General features: G+C 32.9%; 1 protein-coding gene across 2 annotated transcripts in view; it reads left to right on the top strand.

The window, feature by feature from the left end:
- The window catches only part of LOC111045520 (pleckstrin homology domain-containing family G member 1), a 139,813-nt gene extending 122,021 nt beyond the window's left edge, over positions 1-17,792 (top strand). For both annotated transcript variants that reach the window (XM_039425188.1, XM_039425189.1), the window contains exons 5-14: positions 1,778-1,894; positions 2,617-2,767; positions 5,385-5,546; positions 6,244-6,399; positions 7,279-7,374; positions 7,973-8,102; positions 9,124-9,278; positions 11,198-11,272; positions 12,848-13,149; positions 14,789-17,792. In XM_039425188.1, the coding sequence (XP_039281122.1) occupies positions 1,778-1,894; positions 2,617-2,767; positions 5,385-5,546; positions 6,244-6,399; positions 7,279-7,374; positions 7,973-8,102; positions 9,124-9,278; positions 11,198-11,272; positions 12,848-13,149; positions 14,789-16,145 (2,701 nt within the window). In that variant the 3' untranslated portion in view covers positions 16,146-17,792. The remainder of the gene's footprint in view (positions 1-1,777; positions 1,895-2,616; positions 2,768-5,384; positions 5,547-6,243; positions 6,400-7,278; positions 7,375-7,972; positions 8,103-9,123; positions 9,279-11,197; positions 11,273-12,847; positions 13,150-14,788) is intronic.
- The last annotated feature ends 3,285 nt before the right edge of the window (positions 17,793-21,077 follow it).

The following is a 21,077-nucleotide window of genomic DNA, read 5'->3' as shown; positions in this document are numbered from 1 at the left end:
CAAAGTCAAACAACTCAACTAGCTATGAAAAGCAAAGTGTTGAATCATTCTGCCACCCATCATTTGGTTTTGTTGGTTGTTATCAAATTGACTTTCATCAGTTCCCCTCATAAATCATGGCTTGACTTTTTCAAATGTTTTATTCACGTCGACTGTCTTGAATAAACTGGTTTCTATTTTCCAACCTAAAATAGTGAAATAATTTTTCTAGTCTTGCTCATTTTATTTATAAAATGTTATGGTAATCACAATCGTTAGTATCTTAGTATATTGTCATACTAAAATATTTGTCACAACTTATTCAAATCAAAATTCTATTCACAATTTCAAAACAATTGAGGGTCCTGCCTGTTTTCTTTGAGATTTCTTAAATTTAAAAAAACAGTTTTTTTTATTCTCGTTTAATATTTCAATTGCTTTACCGAGTCTAACTGGTCTAGTGTTTTATAATAGTCTCAGGCTTGCCTTTCCTCCACACTTAAGTTATAAGGATATTATTTTTTTTATACGATGAAGATTAAGATTATACGACAAGTTATATGATAATGTGTGAATACTTTCTAAAAATAAACATAAAGTTTCAATCCAAATTGATTTATTTCTTCTATGATAATATTATTCAATAACTAATTTTTTAAATTAGAAGTAATTCAATTTCTACAAATCAACTCCTTTCTACTTGAATCAATAATACTAAATCATGTTCATGAAACAAAATATATATTTGAAAAATTCGCCTTTTACTGATGAATCCCTGCGCCTACTCCCTTCTCCTATTTCTTTATTTTTTTATTAAAATTTATCGGCCTTGTAAATTTATCATAATTGATTTATTTCTTCTATGATAATATTATTCAATAAATATTTTTTTAAATTAGAAGTAATTCAACTTTTACAAATCAACTCCTTTCAATTCGAATCAATAATACTAAATCATGTTCATGAAACAAAATATATATTTGAAAAATTCGCCTTTTACTGATGAATCCCTGCGCCTACTCCCTTCTCCTATTTCTTTATTTTTTTATTAAAATTTATCGGCCTTGTAAATTTATCATAATTGATTTATTTCTTCTATGATAATATTATTCAATAACTAATTTTTTAAATTAGAAGTAATTCAACTTTTACAAATCAACTCCTTTCTACTTGAATCAATAATACTAAATCATGTTCATGAAACAAAATATATATTTGAAAAATTCGCCTTTTACTGATGAATCCCTGCGCCTACTCCCTTCTCCTATTTCTTTATTTTTTTATTAAAATTTATCGGCCTTGTAAATTTATCATAATTGATTTATTTCTTCTATGATAATATTATTCAATAACTAATTTTTTAAATTAGAAGTAATTCAATTTCTACAAATCAACTCCTTTCAATTCGAATCAATAATACTAATCATGTTCATGAAACAAAATATATATTTGAAAAATTCGCCTTTTACTGATGAATCCCTGCGCCTACTCCCTTCTCCTATTTCTTTATTTTTTTATTAAAATTTATCGGCCTTGTAAATTTATCATAATTGATTTATTTCTTCTATGATAATATTATTCAATAAATATATTTTTTAAATTAGAAGTAATTCAACTTTTACAAATCAACTCCTTTCAATTCGAATCAATAATACTAAATCATGTTCATGAAACAAAATATATATATTTGAAAAATTCGCCTTTTACTGATGAATCCCTGCGCCTACTCCCTTCTCCTATTTCTTTATTTTTTTATTAAAATTTATCGGTTTCATATAAATTATTGTGCTTGTTTCAGGGCGTTCCTAAGTCAGCTCGAGCAATGTGGCCTGAATCCAGTACGAGTGGCAAAGTGTTTTGTCAACAATAACTCGGGATTCGCAATCTACACTGATTATTGTACCAATTACCCAAGGTAAGTCACAACAATTATGAAAATCGTCAAGCATTCACAAACAATTTTTTCCTATTGAGAGGCATTATCGGAATCATGTCTAGGTAGACGGTTCAACATAAAGCTTGTATCTTCAGCTGGGAATAAGAGCTTTTAGACGAATACGACCGAAAAATTAGAAACTCTTCAAGGTCGGTCTTGGGAAATGAAATTTTTGTCAGATCTTCGCAAAGAAGAAATTTCAATATATAATAGTTGAATAATAGACTAATATTATAATAGAAACACTATTAAAAATGAGTTTATTACTCAAAACCATCGTTTCAAACACTAATTCAAAGTGCTCAATATAGTGCAATTGACAATTTATCTTAATTTTGACTTCCAATGAAAAAAAATGCATTCTATCTAATTATTAAAATTGTTGAAATACCAGTTCATTATCATCACGTCATTGAAAATATCAGAACATTTGCTTTTACATAGTGTTATGCCTAGACAAATAATGTTTGTATTAAGTGTATCTTTTATCCATGGTTGTGCCTATATAATTTTGCTTGTGTTTTTTCCAACTTTTCATTTTATTATAACTTATTTTAGAATAGAACGATAGTAGCATAATTACCAATTCAGATTTTGCTTGTATGATGGGACTGTCTAACTTACAGTTGATGTGTTGATTCTTCAAGCTTTAGGTTCGATTATGTTATGTTTTTGAGGCTAATACTTCTCGATATTTTCAGAACGGTGAGCGTTTTAACTGAGCTGATGCGCCAAGAAAGTACAGTGAGACTTTTTCGAGAACGACAAGCAGCTCTGCAGCACACTCTACCCCTTGGATCCTACCTGCTGAAGCCTGTCCAGAGGATACTCAAGTATCATCTACTGCTTCAAGTGAGTCATATTAATCCTCTGTGCTCTCTTTGTGTTTTGGGAAATTCGCCCATCATATTAATTTTCTCTCCATCATATCAATTGAAAAATCGACTAATACTACATTAAAAACAATGGCGTTGAAATAAGGATGTAAACTGTGAGTAATTTTCAATGCAATGATTGATTATGTTAGTGAGTGAATATCGGTGACTCGAGATATTGTCAAAAAATCCACTTCATTTTAATAAAAATTATTATTTTATAGGAGCATGCATTCGTGTGTGCTCACACAGTAACTTACAGCTGATGATGTGTGAGCAAACACGAATGAATGCTCCTGTAAAATAATAATTTTAATTAAAATAAAGTAGATTTTTTGACAATATCTCAATTTTCAATAATTGACTCTTGGCTTTTAATTTTGTTGATTCCTTAACAAACTAATGACCAGTGACCGACCTCCATTGACCAGTCTCTTTTGACTATTTGTGTTGAATATTTTGTATAGATTAGAAACTAATGACCAGTGACCGACCTCCATTGACCAGTCTCTTTTGACTATTTGTGTTGAATATTTTGTATAGATTAGAAACTAATGACCAGTCTCTTTTGATTATTTGTGTTGAATATTTTGTATAAATGTTACATAAAAATCAACGTAAACTCGCTGGTAAAGTTTCCCCGAAACAGAACAAAACAAAGCTAGACTATTATGGAGTAGAATTAGAACATGAAGCTCTATTTTCATTTTTTTACATTTAAAAAGCGTATTAGAAAGCTGTCGATGTTTTTTATTAATTTTCTTACACTCTCTTCTCCCTTAGACAAATAGATTGATAGACATATATTACGTCTGGTCGTCAAAAGCAAGATACAATTAACCCTTTGCGCTCGAAAGTCAAATAGTACTGGCCATGTAAAGATTGCAGACAGCTTGTGTTTCTCTTGCCGTGATTTGGCTTTGGCGCTCGAAAGGCCAGTACAGCTGGACACGCTACTTTCATTGTTAGCTTGGCCACCATACTTGTTTGTATCCCCACTAGCTCCTATTTATATTTAGATGACTTTTGTGTTATGTGCACGCTCAAAACAAATTAATAAATAACAATCAATGGACAGTTAAAACTTCATTTTTATTTAGCCTTACTAAAACTGCAATAAACATACTTTTGCATAATAAAAATTTCATACAGTCATTTGTAACACAGATAACTAAATATATAGTTACAAAGTAGGACTTTCCAGCCATGTTACACCCAGACAAAAACTTTTTCTCTTGTATCTTAGTCTTTAAGTTTTTTTTCTGAATGGTACTTCTCAAAACAAACACAAATATGCAGTCCAGGATTGCTAGTACAAGTTTTGCAGTAAATAAAAAGCATCCATTTCTTCAACTTCTTGTAATTGTTCGAATACACTCACTTCCTCATTTGTTCCATCTTCTGTAACTTCATTAGACTCTATTTCGTGATCATTGTATTCTTTATAATTGTCTTCTAAATCTTCTAAATTCTCTTCTAAATCTTTTATAATTGTCTTCTTCATCTTGTATTAAATTCTCAAATTCTTCACCTATATTTGAAGCAATGTCACTGTTGTGAATTGAACCACTATCTTCATCAATTTCAGAATCACAAAACAATATTTGTCCTATATAATATTAGGCCTATAAAACGTCAAAATAACTGTCCAAAAACAACACTATGTTCACATATTTATACTATTTACACAATAATAACATTTTACAACATAAATCAGTACAATAAACACTGCAATATCACCATATACACTGATGTAAATAACCTCACTTTATGAACTGTGTTTGCAACGGAATTCAATAAAACCACATGCTCTTTTTGTGCTCGAGTTGGCCGATAGGTTTCAGCACTCACCACATATAATAATGCAAACATAATTCTAGATAATGATGTGTTTGTTCCATGGCCAGTGGTACTGGACATTCGAGCAATAGACGAATTCAGTCTTGGTCAGTACAGCTGGCCATTCGAGCTGTGAGGACATTATAGAAAAATCAAATACGACCTGACGCGGAAATGGCAGCGGCCAGCAGTCCTGGCCATCCGAGCACTGAGGACAAACTATAAACAGTGCTTTCGAGCGCAAAGGGTTGTTACATGAAATTTATATCTAGTATTATATAATAGTTACAATTTGTATTGGACTCTATTACAGTAGTCAAAATAGTCCTTCAGACTATTAAAGCACTCCTTCTTCAGAAATAATTTCAAACTTCGTTTAAACTCCTTTATCCTTAATATTTCCCGCAACCGAATTGGTAGTACTTGGTGAATCTTTCAACTAATATAACTAAGTTTTTCTTCATACAAGGTCAATCTTTGATACTCAGAGAAGGTACTCTCACGCCGTATATTATTATTCATGCGTCTTGTTAATAGTCTGTAGTGAACACCTTCTAATATACACACACATTTCCAAAATATAGAGACAGGGAACACTGAGAATCTCCAGTGTTATTAACGTTTATCTCCCTCACTATTTATCAAAAGGTACTTATTATGTATGTGTTCTTGGTAAAATATTGTAAAACAATATTATCGTTGTCTTCCTTACTATTTGTCATGACTTATTATTTGTATTTGTGTGTTGTTGGCAGAATATTGTGAAGCAATATTCACCTGAAGCCGCTGGATACGGAGACATACTGGATGCGTTGTCAACAATGACAGCGATCGCCCATCACATCAATGACATGAAACGCAAGCATGAGCATGCTGTCAGAGTGCAGGAAATTCAAAGTCTTCTGCTTGACTGGCGGGTGAGCAAACAATTTTCCATAAATTTTGCAAACTAAGTATATGAGCACTTATGGTTAGAAACTCATAATTTCCTACTGTTGTCACGCATCTGTCTATTTATCATGAAAATTCAGATACAAATATATGAAAGGATATAACCTAAGAGAACGCAACGTCAATAAATAAACCTTCAGTGAACCCAGCAGCAACATATTCTTGTTCATATTTAAATACAATAGTTTTTGTCGTGACTGGAAAAAGAAGCCTTGAGCTCCAGCCACGAGTTCTAAAAATAAGAAATACATTTTTTAATCTAATAACAGCAGTACAAATGATACAATTCTGTTGATGGATGATAATCTATGGATGTTGAATTTCATCAATAATCCAAGTATTTGATAAACAAAATATAAATGTACAGAAAAATAATATAATAATTGTCAAGTAATTGTGTTTTTACACAATTATAAATAATTAATATTTCCAAAATTGGTGATTCAGCCAACTCAGTTCTCAATATTAAAATAATAGTTTTATTTCACCCACGATTTTATTAATCTCAATTTGGTTTTTGTTATTTTATCCTTAAGTATTTTGGAATGTTATGTATTAGTTTATTACTCTGATATTATTTGATATGAATTCTTATTGCTATAATTGAGAATAACTTATTGAATTGGCAATGTGACTCTAATGAGAACTTGACATCTTTCACAGGGAGAGGATCTGACGACATTTGGGGAACTTTGTGCTGAAGGAACTTTTCGTATGGCTGGAGCCAAAGCTTTAAGGCATGCTTTCTTATTCGATCAGATGCTTCTGATCACTAAGAAGAAAGAGGCTGGCATCCTTGGATACAAAGCACATATAACTGTAAGTACTTCCTCAGATTAAAACATTTAATTTGATTGGATATAGTTATTTGTGCAACTAGTGCGCAAAGTGACAGTTTGCTGCACCGAAAGAAACGTTTACGCCCGAGCCGTAGGCGAGGGCGGAATGGTTTCTTGAGTGCAGCAGAGGAACTTTGCGCACGTATTTCACATTAAGTTTTTCCTACAGTTACCATTGAATATGAAAAGTGGGTAATTATGGGTAAAATTGCCTGAAATGCATCAAATGTTTTTCTGTGTAATTTTATTATTGATAAAAACCTTAATTTATTGTCAAATTGAATAAAAATGATTTCCTTGGTTATAATATCTAATACTAATAATTAGCGCGTTGTGCTTGGTTGCACCTCTGCTCACTATAGCAGCCCAGTCACTGTTACCAACTTCATTTTGATTTTGCTGCACTGTTGCTCCATATAACCTACTAAGTATTTTGCGTTGCCATGTTGCAAATCTGGAGTGCAGAAAAATTTTTCCCGCACTAGAGCGGAAAAGTGATTCTTTGCGTTCTGTAATCAGTGCAGCAATGGCCACTTTTCAACGTAACTGTAGGAAAAGAATTTATTAGTAAAAGCATCTGAAATGTTGGAAGTCTTTAAATTTATCAGAAATATAACACTTGGATGGTTCTAGTATAGACCTGCATCTTATCTTAGATCCCAACAAGCTTTCGATTCTTCTTTATCAACATTTGATTTAATCTTAATGAAAGTGCACCTCTTAATTTTCTGAAAGATAGTGTCAGTGTTAATGGGGTTCATTGTACTCGTGAGCTTATAACTGACACGTGTTCAATTAGTGTTATATTAATTTATTGTAGTAAACTTGAATGATTTTAATAATTATTTCTGATTTTCAGTGTTCAAATTTGATGCTGATTGAAAGTGTGCCTGGTGAGCCACTCAGCTTTCACGTGATTCCTTTCGACAATCCGAGACTTCAATATACTCTACAGGTAATTTAAAGGAAAATATACTCCATAATGTTTATACTCTAGGAAAAATTAATTTGAATACTTATCATGGAGAGATTCTAGGTTCAAAAATTCGGGTCGCCTCATTTCCATCCATTTTGTCAATAATTACTTTGTAAAGCCCAAAATTTATTTGTGCATTTTTTCTAAAAGATGAGTTATATTTTTGTTCACTCTCGGAAGCAACTTTTTTATCTTCAAACTGAACAAACTGGAAATTTATGGAAAGTATTTTAACCCCTTTTGGTTGTAAAGAATAAAAATTATCTTGTATGAATTCAATTAATTTATTATTTTTGCTAGAAAGCACTGACCGGGAGAGAAAATCTAAGAATTCTCCTTGTACTATTCCTCTACCAAATTTTTATAAGATTTTTAAAGTCTGAAATAGGTTTATGATTTCACTTTGAATTATAATTTAAACAAAATTTGAGACAAAGAAAATATATTTTACATTACAAAATGGTACGGGATGATGGAGTAAAAGCTCATGAAATTTCAATTGTTATAAAAACTATGATTGATCAATTTTAATGAATGTGGAACTGATTGACTACCACTTCACGATTTGCATTTGCAGGCAAGGAGCTTAGAACAAAAGAGGGAGTGGACATTGCAACTGAAGAGGGTGATATTGGAGAACTACAATGCTGTTATACCATCACACGCTCGCCAGCTTGTCATGCAATTGGGTCAGAATAGGACAGATGGTACGTACAGTTTCATTTCATGGAACAATCAAAACCAATTATAATTCTGAAAATGAAAATCACTTAGATGAATGCATTTCAACATTTAACTAGTTCGTAGTTTTTCGTGGCATGGATTTTCAAAGTACACCTTTATTAGTAGGCACAGATCTTCAAATTCATGAAGATTGATTATGAGCGAAATATTTTTTTCAAAATTACTATGTTATTTTGGAAAAATTACTTGCTGCTGAAAATGATGCCCATATAAGCCTTGAGGTTTGTGTGAGGATGAATGGAAAGATGATGATAAATGAAAAATTAATAACTGACAGTCATCTGACCCAAAGAACTATTAATCTCACTTTTCCATATTTATCCTCTTGTATCAAAGTGAGTTTTATGGACATTTGCTCTGCAGTTAGTATGCTATCTATTCTCCCTGGTCGCTCGGTATTCCCGTTTGGAGGCAACTGTGAGATATATTAATGATTACTTCCCGGTAGTTCAGAATCTACCTAAAACTTCAATGAAAAATCAAAACATTTATATTCAAGAATATCAGATTGACACATATTTAAGAATATCAGTTTTGAGATTGATATTTAAATTGAATTCATAATACTACATTATATTATTTTATTAGCATTGTCCTTTCCATTCATTCCTCACCTTCATCCTAGGTAGATAGAGGTTGGAATTATCTCTGATACCAAGATTATGATCAAACTTTTATTTGATATACTCCATCTTTCTAATCATAATATTGTCCTTCTTATTACCTACCTTGTCTTGTCTAAGGTGTTGAGCATTTTATCAGCAATAGTTTCAAGCTGGGTTAAGAGTTCAATTAGAATTATGTTTTATAAATCTCATTAGCCAGATTTCAAGCTTCCAATACTTCAAGCATCTAATCGAAAATTGAACGTGCAATAATTGCACTGGAAAACGTAAACTGCTACTCAAATCGATTTCAAAGTGTAATTTGAATTTATAATCAATCATTCTACAACTATTTTTCATTGCTGTCTTTTGTTTTTAGATGAAATACTTGCAGAGAAGGGAACTCCAAAAAGACAACATTCTGCTCCAGAATACCTAGAACGACAACGAGAGAGGAGGAAATCCGAAGCTGGTCTCCGAGCGAGATTACGAGTTAGAACTAGAAAATCTGAACCTGGAGTAGTTCCATCTAAGGTACAACAAACAAATCTTATTGTATTTGTTTCTTAGAATATCTGATAAAATCTCAAAGATGTTACAACACTATGGCCCGGTTGCACAATAGCCGGTGAAATTTTACCCGTGATTAATTTCACAAGAACCAATCAGAGAAGCCGTCTTTTCTAAAAGGCCTTCTCTGATTGGTTCTCATAAAATTAATCACGGTTAAAATCTAACCGGCTGTTGTGCTACCGGCACTAAGGGTTTTATAATTGATTGAACTATGAATTTAACATTTTAGACAACACGAGATATCCGCCGTTAGTGTAATTCAACACGTCATATAAATTTTGACGGATTATTTGATCGGCTATTCTAAACTACTCTATTTACTTTTGTTTGAGCCCAATGAGCTTATTGATTATCATTTCTATGGGTAAAAACTGAAAACACAGTGGGGCGGCGAATGTAGTTTCAAGCTTGAGAGTGTTGAATGTAATGCACATAATTAAATTGTGGCGCACTCTGATAGCGAACAGTGAAGCGGTATGTTTCAATATATGCATTAAATTTAACACTCTCAAGCTTGAAGTGTGATTCGAAGGGTCAAACCATGATGGAGTGGCAAAAGTAGCTTTAATCGGGGATTGAGGTTCGAGCGTTAACAAGCGCAGATGTAAGTAATCATTTCGATCATTGATGAACCTTTATTTAAATTTATTGATTATAGTAAGCTATAATTGTGGTATATTTTGAAAATAGACAGCATATATTGTAATTAACATGGATGGATAAATCCAATCTAATGTATCATTGTGGTGAAAGGAGAGACCGTCAACAGATACGAATATATTTTGATCGAGAAGAAATTGAGGAAATTGCCTGTTTCTCTTTCCAAATATCGTGTTTGTGACTGTTCTAATAAATAAATAAATAAATAAATAAATAAATAAATATATGAAATAGCTATCTAGCTGGTTGAAGCTTCTAGTTGAAGTTTGAAAAAAAATCGGGGAACGAAGCTTAAATCTTTGCTTGATTCCGCTCCACTATATTTTTACTCTAAGATGTTTTTATTAATTTGATTAACATTAAAACTACAAAATTACATTGAAACTTTCGTTATGGATTTATGATAGGAAGAATATTATGCTATTGAAAACTTTATTTTGCTATAATTAGGCTAATATCACTGAAATTGAACTTTTATTATGCTATTGAAAACTTTATTTTGCTATAATTAGGCTAATATCACTGAAATTGAACTTTTACATTGAGTTTTTAATAACATTTTCTTCATATATCTTCAAATCATATAACTGTTTTTTTCTAAATTCATGTAGAATGCAATTGGAAATAGAACATTCATCACATCAGTAGGCTATTCCACGAACAACAATCAACTTTAATGCAATTTGTTTTTCCTACAGTTACGTTGAAAAGTGGCCATTGCTGCACTGATTACAGAACGCAAAGAATCACTTTTCCGCTCTAGTGCGGGAAAAATTTTTCTGCACTCCAGATTTGCAACATGGCAACGCAAAATACTTAGTAGGTTATATGGAGCAACAGTGCAGCAAAATCAAAATGAAGTTGGTAACAGTGACTGCTGTGGCTGCTATAGTGAGCAGAGGTGCAACCAAGCACAACGCGCTAATTATTAAGTAGATATTATAACCAAGGACAACGAGGATTTTAGGATTAAGGTTTTTATCAATAATAAAATTACACAGAAAAACATTTGATGCATTTCAGGCAATTTTACCCATAATTACCCACTTTTCATATTCAATGGTAACTGTAGGAAAAACTTAATGTGAAATACGTGCGCAAAGTTCCTCTGCTGCACTCAAGAAACCATTCCAACGAACGTTTCTTTCGGTGCAGCAAACTGTCACTTTGCGCACTAGTTGCACAAATAACTATATCCTGAAAATAAATCTTTTTTCTAGGTCGGTCAACAGAAATTGCGACGGAGTAGGCAGAATAGTGAAAATGAGGAACTAGTCTCCCCCGAAACAACCGTCGTAAGTATTCAAGCTTATTAATGAACTGTAAATAAATATTTTATTTGAAAATCAACTACCCTATCAATAAAAATGTATATATGTACGATAACCTATGTCATTTGTATGAGGCATTTATAAAATCAAAAGGACCTAAATAAATAAGAGGACAGGTTTTGTCATTACTACAAGATGAAGTCTTGTAGAAAAATATCTTGAATTAAGGAAATATCGCTAATATTTTTATCAAGAATAGCTCTCTATTATCCAACCTAACCTCTTTTCTCTGTACTTCCTGCATCGCACATAGTCAGATTTTTCATGAAAAATGTACGTCTTTTTTCTTTAGGGCTACTCTTTAAATATAAATAAAAATTGGAAATCTAAGTACCCTTTCGAAATTGTTCAATCATGACATGTTTTGGCTATATAATAGTGACGTGATAATGGCATTATATAGTCGAAACATGTGATTGGAAAATTTCAAATGGGTACTTGGATTTCTAATTTTTATTTAATATAAATTACGGTAGGTGTATTAAAAAATTTGAAGGTAATTTAACATTCCAACTACTGTTTTTTAATTTGTTTTTAATCTGGAGGAGAAGGAGGATGAAAGACAGAATCATGTTTCAGGAAAGAAGAAAGAATAATAGGATGGATTCATTGAAATGCATTGATAAGTTCCTCTTACAGTTTTCAACGGTGAACAGTCTAAAAAGAAAGTTTAAGGCTTGTGAAAATTCTGTGTTTAATTTTTTATCCCATATGAGATTATGTTAAATGGTAAATTTCATTGGAGAAACCACTGGTTTAAAATATTATTGACGCACATTTCTTATACTTTTTGATGAAGTAAATAATGTTAAATCACTTCAGTGTCGGTTGCACAAAAGCCAGTTTAATTTTAACCGTGATTAGTTTCACAAGAACCAATCAGAGATGCTGTCTTATCAAAAAGGCCTTCTTTGATTTGTTCTTGTGTAATTAATCACGGTTAAAATTTAACCGGATTTTTGTGCAATTGGCACTTTGTATGTATATTTTATGTATTTTGAAGTTCTCTATCGGTTATTTATCTGTATTTTTTATTTATCACTATAGAGATAGGTACCGGTATTCAATAGTGAAGTAACTAGTTCCTTTTTTTCATGAGAAACGATCATGTCTGTGGCTAGATAAGATCATACGACAAGATTTTCATTTTGACAATAATATAGAAAAAGCCTAAACCGGTCGTGTCTTTAATAATAAAAAATGTATGCTAGTTATTTCAATTAAAAAGGGCAAATTCATTAATATACTTGAAGGAATATTAATTAAAAATTCTATTCAGTTTATTATGTAGTTTACATTCCACAGTGGAAATTTGAAATAAGAACTTAAGGGAAAAAGAACTTGGAAATAAGAACTTCTAAATAAGTATCATTAAATGAAAACTAAATAGTAACTAATAACTTCTAAATAAGAACTTGGACGAATATTAATTTATAATTCTATCCAGTCAATTATAAAGACTACATTTCACAGTGAAAATATGAAATAAGAACTATCAATGAATGGCAATTATTCTGATTGATTTATGTTTGTTATCAGGATCGGTGTGGAACCATTCGTCGTAAGTCTGAGCCCAATTGTTTCATCAATCGTTGCAACATGACACCAGTCGAACTGCACATATCGGAGACCGATCTTAGGACAGAGAAGCCTCAAGCCGCCAAAAAGAAGAGGACAATCGAGGAGATGATCAGTCAGCTGCTCAACCAGAACCGCGAGTTCCAACGGGTGTTGCGCAAACAACGCATGTGGAAACGGAGGGGTCCAGTGGCTGAGACCAGCGACGAAGAGGACGATCCTGCCATCATTCGATCATCCTTCAGGAGTCACAAGTTCAATAGGTAACAATCGCTTTAACATTCCAACAGCTTTTCATAGAATCACCAGGTAGGCCTATGTTGTAGGCAGTGTTTGGACCAACGAGGGTGAAATAGTGTTCGTCAATGAAGGTAGCGTGCGGTATTGCTTAAAAATTTGCAACAAGGGAATATGAACCATTGCATTGATATACATATAGTGCGGTCCACGTTATAATGGCAGTGGAGAAAGATAGGAGAAAAACGTTGCCGAGCCTTTGTCTTGTCAATGCCTTCTATAGACGGTAGGAGATACAGGTTTATTAATGTAATATCAACTGTTCATTCTCGTTTAAAATAATAAATTATATTTTATTAAGCAAGAAATTATATTTTCCAATAATTTCATAATGAATTTTCATTATTAGGATGAAGTATTTTGTTAATTAATTATTAATTCTACATTGTTAAAAGACGATCTGGCAAGAGAGCAAAGCGAGAAAGAGATAGCGCTATCCGCTTTGTAGAATGATGGACAAGGATAGCAATACCATTGCTAAACAAACAATGACGTGGACCTCACTATAGTGAGATGCTTGTAGAACTGTCACCATTGGCTGGATGAAAAGAATTAATGTTATTTCATAAGGGTGCTGACAGTTGGAAGTGAATCTAACTATAACTTAGTTACTGATTAAAACATTATAGCTGGATTCCCAGATATCAGTAACAGTAATAGTGACCAGTACAGAGAGAATATTATTCCCATAAGTTCTAATGGCCTTCCTGAGTGGGGATTAATTAAAATGCCTAATTAATTTTAAAGTATACTAATTAAAAATATTATATTTTAACAATGTCGGTCACTTTCAATGGCACTGATATGTGTGAATCCAGCGTTATAAGCTTTCTAACATTCAACTAGTGTAATTACAGTCTAGTATAACTTCCTTTTTCAAAACTTGAAACTCATAAGCCTATATGAATGCCTACATTCATACCAAACAGTTAACGACCAGTTAACAAAAACTTAGGTTGTAGTTCACATAGTGTATTTTTCATAGTATCTATGATGTCCCCTTATCTCGATAACATTTCTTTCCTTTCTGTAAGAATCCATGTGTAGCAGTGGTAATCTCTTCCTGTATGTTTTATTTTTCAATATGTGTGTTTCTGTAGGGTTCAATCGTTCAAACCCCTCAAAAGATTTGTAGATTCTATTAATTTATTTATCTCTCCATTTTTACAAAATCGCTTATCATTAAAATGATATTGGAAAAGGAAAAAGAGGCGATTCCTTCAATATTTCTTCCACAACTTTAGATTAATATTAGTTCGAAATAAGGAACAACATGCGGGGGGAAAATGACTTGGAAACTCCCATAATGTTTGAATGAGATATGTATAACGCTAAAAATCGGTATAACTTATTCAATAAATTGAATATGTGAGTTATGATACCGAGAAAATTTATTTTATTAAACTATATGAAAATAACTTGGAGCTATGAAAAATGATAAGCACTCTTGTATCAGAGAACACTCCCCCAGTCAGCATTTGAAAGAGCAATTCAATATCCCTGCAACCCATTTATGTACGAAAACAATAACCGTAAGAATATGAATATTAGAAAACATGAATAATGAATTATTAATTGAAGTGCTGTTATTATTATTTGTTGTAGATCACTGAGAAGCTGTTGGTCGGATCAAGAAAACTTGGGCCAGCGAACAGAATACGAGAACCTCGAGCATGTATGGCAAGGTGTGCGATTGTTGAAAGAGAACAAGAGCAGCCTGAAGCGTTCGCAGTCGTTTTCGAGCCAGAACAGTTCTCCAGATGAGTCAGTGGTCGGGTGCAGCATGCTGCGTCTGTCGCCAACGTCACCGGCCGTCTGGCTGCGTCAGCAACACGAGCACCTCGCCGTTGCCAGCCCAACCAGCCACAAGTCCGGCTCACTGCCCCGCAGCTTCCCTCTGGCACACGCCCCCCGGCCAGTCACCTCCCCTGAGCGGCCAGTCACCATCGCATCCGACAAGGCACACGATCTCACTCTCGACCACATCAACAGGTACATGGAGCAGGACAAGGATGGCTGGAGGCATCGCTACCCTGCTGACTACACAACCGAGGATGACAGCACTACCGACTACACTGTCAGCATGCAGAATTTGCACGTTCATCCAGAGTATAAAATTTACAGGCCAGGAGTCACAAAAGCTGCCTTGAAACATGTTATATCCAGTGTCAGTAGTAAATTGGCGAGCTTGAGGGTCAGCTCGGAGATGCTCGATGAGACTGAACTAGAAAAAAGAAGCCGTTTGATGCAGGTGTTGGCAAAGCTGAAGAGCCGAAAGGAAGAAGGCAGTGATTCTCCAATTTATAAGCAAGGCAGCTCAAGACTCGGTGCAAGAATTGCTCAGGGATCCGATTATGCTGATCCACGAGTCCTGTTTCCATCAATCACTCCATCGAAGAAAGCTGCTAGTCTGTTGGGTATCAGACCTTACTCAGTTCTATCACTTGTCTCCAACCTCACGTCATCGAGCGATGGAGATAAGACATCTGGTTATGGCGGAAGTGTGGCTTCCAACTCAACACGCCAAACTTCATCCTCTGTCGTTTCATCTCCGAAAAAAGAAGACACTATAGAGAGCGACGGCTCTGCAGATAGTTTCTACGAGCGCAGCTTCGAGGCAATGGAGTCGACCATGGATGGAGATCTGTACAGAGACAGTGCCGTATTCAGCGATCCTGATGATGGATTCGAGCCGCAAATGAAGGTTGCAACAAAAATAGCCAAAGTACCACCACCTGTTCCTGCCAAACCAACTAATTTAAAACCCATTTGGAATTTACCAAAATCACCAACTTGTGATTCAATTGTGAAACCGTCTACGAATAATATTGCGGTAAAAAGTGAAGCTGACGAGGGTGATTCCAGCTCGGTCGCCTCAACCGTAATCGAGAATACATGTGCTTCAAAAGGCTGGGTCAAGCATGTTATTGGAAAACTTCAAGGTGACATCACACCAACTTAGACACGACAATATTATTATATAATCAACTTTATATTCAACATAAATCTTAGATTATCGATCTATCTTTCTCTTCATGATCCTGAATAATATAATTATTATGTAACATTCAGTACAATAATCGAACTTCTGACAATAAAAAAGTGTAGAAATAGAAAAATAGTGTCAATCAAACGATAATCTCAAATATGCAAAATGCTCAGTATTAACGAAATAGAATACAATTATTTCCGTGATTATTATAATTACGATATTATTGTTACCGTATCACACAATAAAAATATTAACCTGTTTTATTGATAAAGCCGAAAGTGTACAGTTATTTTCATCGAGATAATTCACAATTTTAATACTATCATCACATTTGCATGCTCAAGGCTCTGTGTATTGGAGTATTAGAATTAAACTTCAAGTATTGAAGTTGTTAGAATAATAAGTAAGTTATCAAGTTGTTATCCGAACATGCATTATAATTTGAAGACAGGATTGATTCTATTTTCTTGTGAAGTCAATCTTTTGTTATAGGTGCGAGAGAAAGTTTATGATAATGATAATCATTACTTGAGACCCTATAAAAGATCATGAAAGAATTTTAAAAATATAATTTGATTGACATTTTAAGTTAATCAAACAAATCAAAGAAAGTTCTGCTTTATAAAGAACAAAGTTTCACAAAAAAGTGCCAATTAATTGAATATAACATTTTTATTGAATGTTTGTTGTATAATATTATTGTGAATAATTCTTTTGGAATGTGTAAATATGTGAAATAAGTCTGATATTAACATTAACGTTTTTAGAATTTTTATTGTAGTAGAGATAGTGTTTTCCATTTTGTCAAATATTTATTTATACTGTTTTATTTTTTTAAATTATACTGCTCCATGATTTCTAAAAGAAAATGCAGCATCTACCATAGAAATATTTTAATTAAATAAAAATTATGTTGAAAGTTCTAAAAAATGAATTTGTCACTAATCTGAGGTTAACAGTTTGCAGAATAATTTCAATGTACATTATCTCAACGGAAGTTTAAAGCGATAATAAAGATATTTCTATGATTGAGAAAAGACATGGATACTTGAAATTACATATCAAGTTAACAAGTTATCTACATTTTTGTGAGCAGTGCAGTAATTTCTCATGCTTGAGCATTTTTTGTAAAAACCTGGACTAATGTGATACAATTAACCTATCTGCTACTCAGAAATATGGAAGTCTAAAATTATTCGTATTGAGCTTTATTCAAACTATCTTGTTACCCATATGGAAAAATTTATTTCAAAAGTGAATTTTTAATTATAAAATTGAACATATTCTATCAATAAACCGATTTTCCATATTAGAATAGCTTATTGTAGACCACAAGACTGTTGACATTTTATAAATTTTGTTTTGATCTCATTTAGTACCGGTAGTGATTCTGGCAATAATTCTTTGAGAAAATCTTTGCTTTAATCTTGAACAAATTGTAATAAAAACTATCATCATTACGGTATTCTTCTGGTTGAATGTAAGCTAACATTTGTAGAACAGCCTACGATGCTTTAGAATATTTTACAGTTACTGCGTTGAATTAGTTTCTTTTTAAAGTTATGAAACTGGTTGTTGAATGATTTTTCAAAATAAAAACTGTATATTGTTATCATATATGGAGTTATCGATTATTGTTGCCTGTTCATGTTTATCGGGGGTGCAGACTGCCACCTGCCTAGTCCAAGGCCTATAGGTATACCTTCCTAGCCTATAAGTACCGGTATCACTCCGATTGCGTTGGAGAGATGATCACATTTTTTCTGTTTATGCTTTGCAAGATATGCGTAATCAGTAAAATTAAAATAATGCTATTTATACGTAAATACAGTTTATTTTTTATTCAATCTTGACTTTCCAAGGAAACAACAGGTGAAATCCCGATTGTGCTTCAACACAAGACAGGGTTGAAATAGTATATTTCGCACCTAGGGCCGAAAATGAGACTTTTCTGGCTCGAAATCGGTTTTCAAGTCCGAGGCCGTAGGCCGAGGACTAGAAAAGATTGAGAGCCAGAAACACATTTTTGCCCAAGGTGAGAACGTTATTTTTCGCCACACAGAAAAATAAACAATATAAATATGAGAATAATTTATTGTTTATTAGGCACTTCCGAAAGCGAAGGAAGGTCATAGCTCTAGAAAATCTGAGGTAATCTGAATATCAGGAAATTGTCCAAGTATTTTTATTTTTTATTCTGATTTGTCTAAGTAACCTAAAAGATTATGTTCAATTATGTAAGAGGTTGAGTTTATACTTTTTATTCTTCCAATTGACAATAAGATGATTTTATTATAAATGTTTTGATTCTTGAATAATAAACACAAATAATGAACAATTTTTTGATCAGCTGTTTTAGCACTGAAATTTGGCCAATCTGAATGTCAACGTCAACAATGCTTGTTGTCGTTGACTTCGGAAGTTTAGGTTAGAAGTTCTATCCTACTCTGAAAATCGAATTTGAATAATTTATAATATATAAATCTATTCATCCAAATAAAATGATATTATCTTATTGCAGAATATTTATTCAACTCTAGAAGCATAAACTGATCCCGTTTCATAAACCATTTTGTAAACACGTTCACATCAAATCAGAATCAGCTGACTTCAAGGTTATTTTACAGCCCTAGGGCCGTAAAACTTTTACCGGCCTGGTCAGAAAACAGTCATTTTCGGCCTCCATATGACGCACGAAAACCAGCTCATTACATCCAAGTGGGGCGAAAAAACTGTTTTTTTTTTTTACTTTCCTTGCCCTATTACCATAGGTAAGGAAAGTATTGCTTTCCGGAAAAAATTAAGGTACCTAACCTGATATTTCTTAATTTCTATACGTTTCAAGGTCCCCTGTTTTTTGGTGGAATTGAAAACATCGCAAAAATATGTTTTTTTCAAATATAGTTTTTCTCAGGATTATGGGATGTTGTAATAAGTAATAATTCTATATCATAATTTGTCAAATGTTGACGAAATAGGCTAATCATTAATTAAAAAAATAACTACAGGTTGGATTAAAATGATCTAGACACAAACAGAAATAAGACATTCTCCCAATCAGTTAATTATTTTGATAAAAATCTTACTTATTACATCTCATAATAATTCTGAGAGAAGTGATACCTATTTAGAAGAAATACATATTTTTGCGATGCTTTCAATTTTAACAAAAATAAATAGAACTCCCAACCCTACTTTTTTTAGCACTACTAAAATCATCGCACTACATATCACCGCACTACCATCACTACTATCATCGGGGATGATATTCTCCAAACAATTTTATGTGGTTAAATTAGAAATTTGTAAAGCCGCAATAATTCTACTCCATTTGGCTATACGCTGTTATTTCTTTGGTTAGAGGGCCAAGTCTCAACTTATTTCATACAAACCAATTCTAAATACATTGATACCGTACAAACTACAGTAATAGTTATTTGTGCAACTAGTGCGCAAAGTGTCAGTTTGCTGCACCGAAAGAAACGTTTAGGCGAGGGCGGAATGGTTTCTTGAGTGCAGCAGAGGAACTTTGCGCACGTATTTCACATTAAGTTTTTCCTACAGTTACCATTGAATATGAAAAGTGGGTAATTATGGGTAAAATTGCCTGAAATGCATCAAATGTTTTTCTGTGTAATTTTATTATTGATAAAAACCTTAATCCTAAAATCCTAAAGTCCTCGTTGTCCTTGGTTATAATATATAATGAATAATAATTAGCGCGTTGTGCTTGGTTGCACCTCTGCTCACTATAGCAGCCACAGCAGTCACTGTTACCAACTTCATTTTCATTTTGCTGCACTGTTGCTCCATATAACCTACTAAGTATTTTGCGTTGCCATGTTGCAAATCTGGAGTGCAGAAAAATTTTTCCCGCACTAGAGCGGAAAAGTGATTCTTTGCGTTCTGTAATCAGTGCAGCAATGGCCACTTTTCAACGTAACTGTAGGAAAAATATATTACCGAAATATATTATGGGTAGCCTAATATAGTTACTGTAGTACAAACTACCTATAGTCCAAGCAATGAATGTTCAAGAGTGTATAGAGGGAAATGTTTGGAAGACAATATTTTTGATCCCGCAGCTCTTTTTAGTTTAGTAAGGAGGTAAAAATGTCAAAAGAGTCTTTATTATTTTTTCAAATAGAAGGCTAGATATAGTGTAAATCGATTAACAGGCTTGTCTTCAGTCACACTTGGTCTCAAGCCGGGTATCAGAGAACTGGTAAATCCTTTAATATTTAACCAAGCAGTCGTAATTCTTTGATACGAAAAAAGTATGGTTTTACATTAGTCAAGTTTCTTTAATCTCAATGTTTTCTTTCTAAAAGTTCTATAACTTGCTTGCATCATAATTTTCTATTAATTTAGTTGTTTTTACACATTCTACATCGATTGAAAACTTTTATTCTCCATTAATTTGTAGGTTTGATTGTACCATATCTATACGATTCAAGTTACCTAAATATTATGTTAAACATGGTACTCGAATAAAAAGGAACTAGAAAAAGGGTCTACATTATACATTGTTATAGTGAGAATTTTATTGTTATAGAAAGAATACATACATTCACGTGTTCTATCCTCCATATTATTATAATATGGAGGATAGAACACGTGAATGTTTGTATTCTTTCTCCAGTGACTTGACTAACGTAAACACCCCTTTATGGTATATGAACAGTGTGAATCAAATTAGCGACTCGTCTCATGGGTCTATTTGTTCAATATTTCAAATTATCAACACATTTGAAAAATATTAGATATTGCCATTAAGATAAGCCAGAAACCTAACCAATCAAACTTTTTTCAACCTTTAGAACAGAACTAATTAAACAGAACTTTCTAGGTTATGCTTATACACTAGACAAATTGAAATCTTGCAGTAATGATGCACTTTCA

This window comes from Nilaparvata lugens, chromosome 3, assembly GCF_014356525.2.
Source record: "Nilaparvata lugens isolate BPH chromosome 3, ASM1435652v1, whole genome shotgun sequence".
Lineage (NCBI taxonomy): Eukaryota > Metazoa > Arthropoda > Insecta > Hemiptera > Delphacidae > Nilaparvata > Nilaparvata lugens.
The sequence above is the reverse complement of the archived record's forward strand: the minus strand, read 5'-3'. Positions and strand labels throughout refer to the sequence as shown.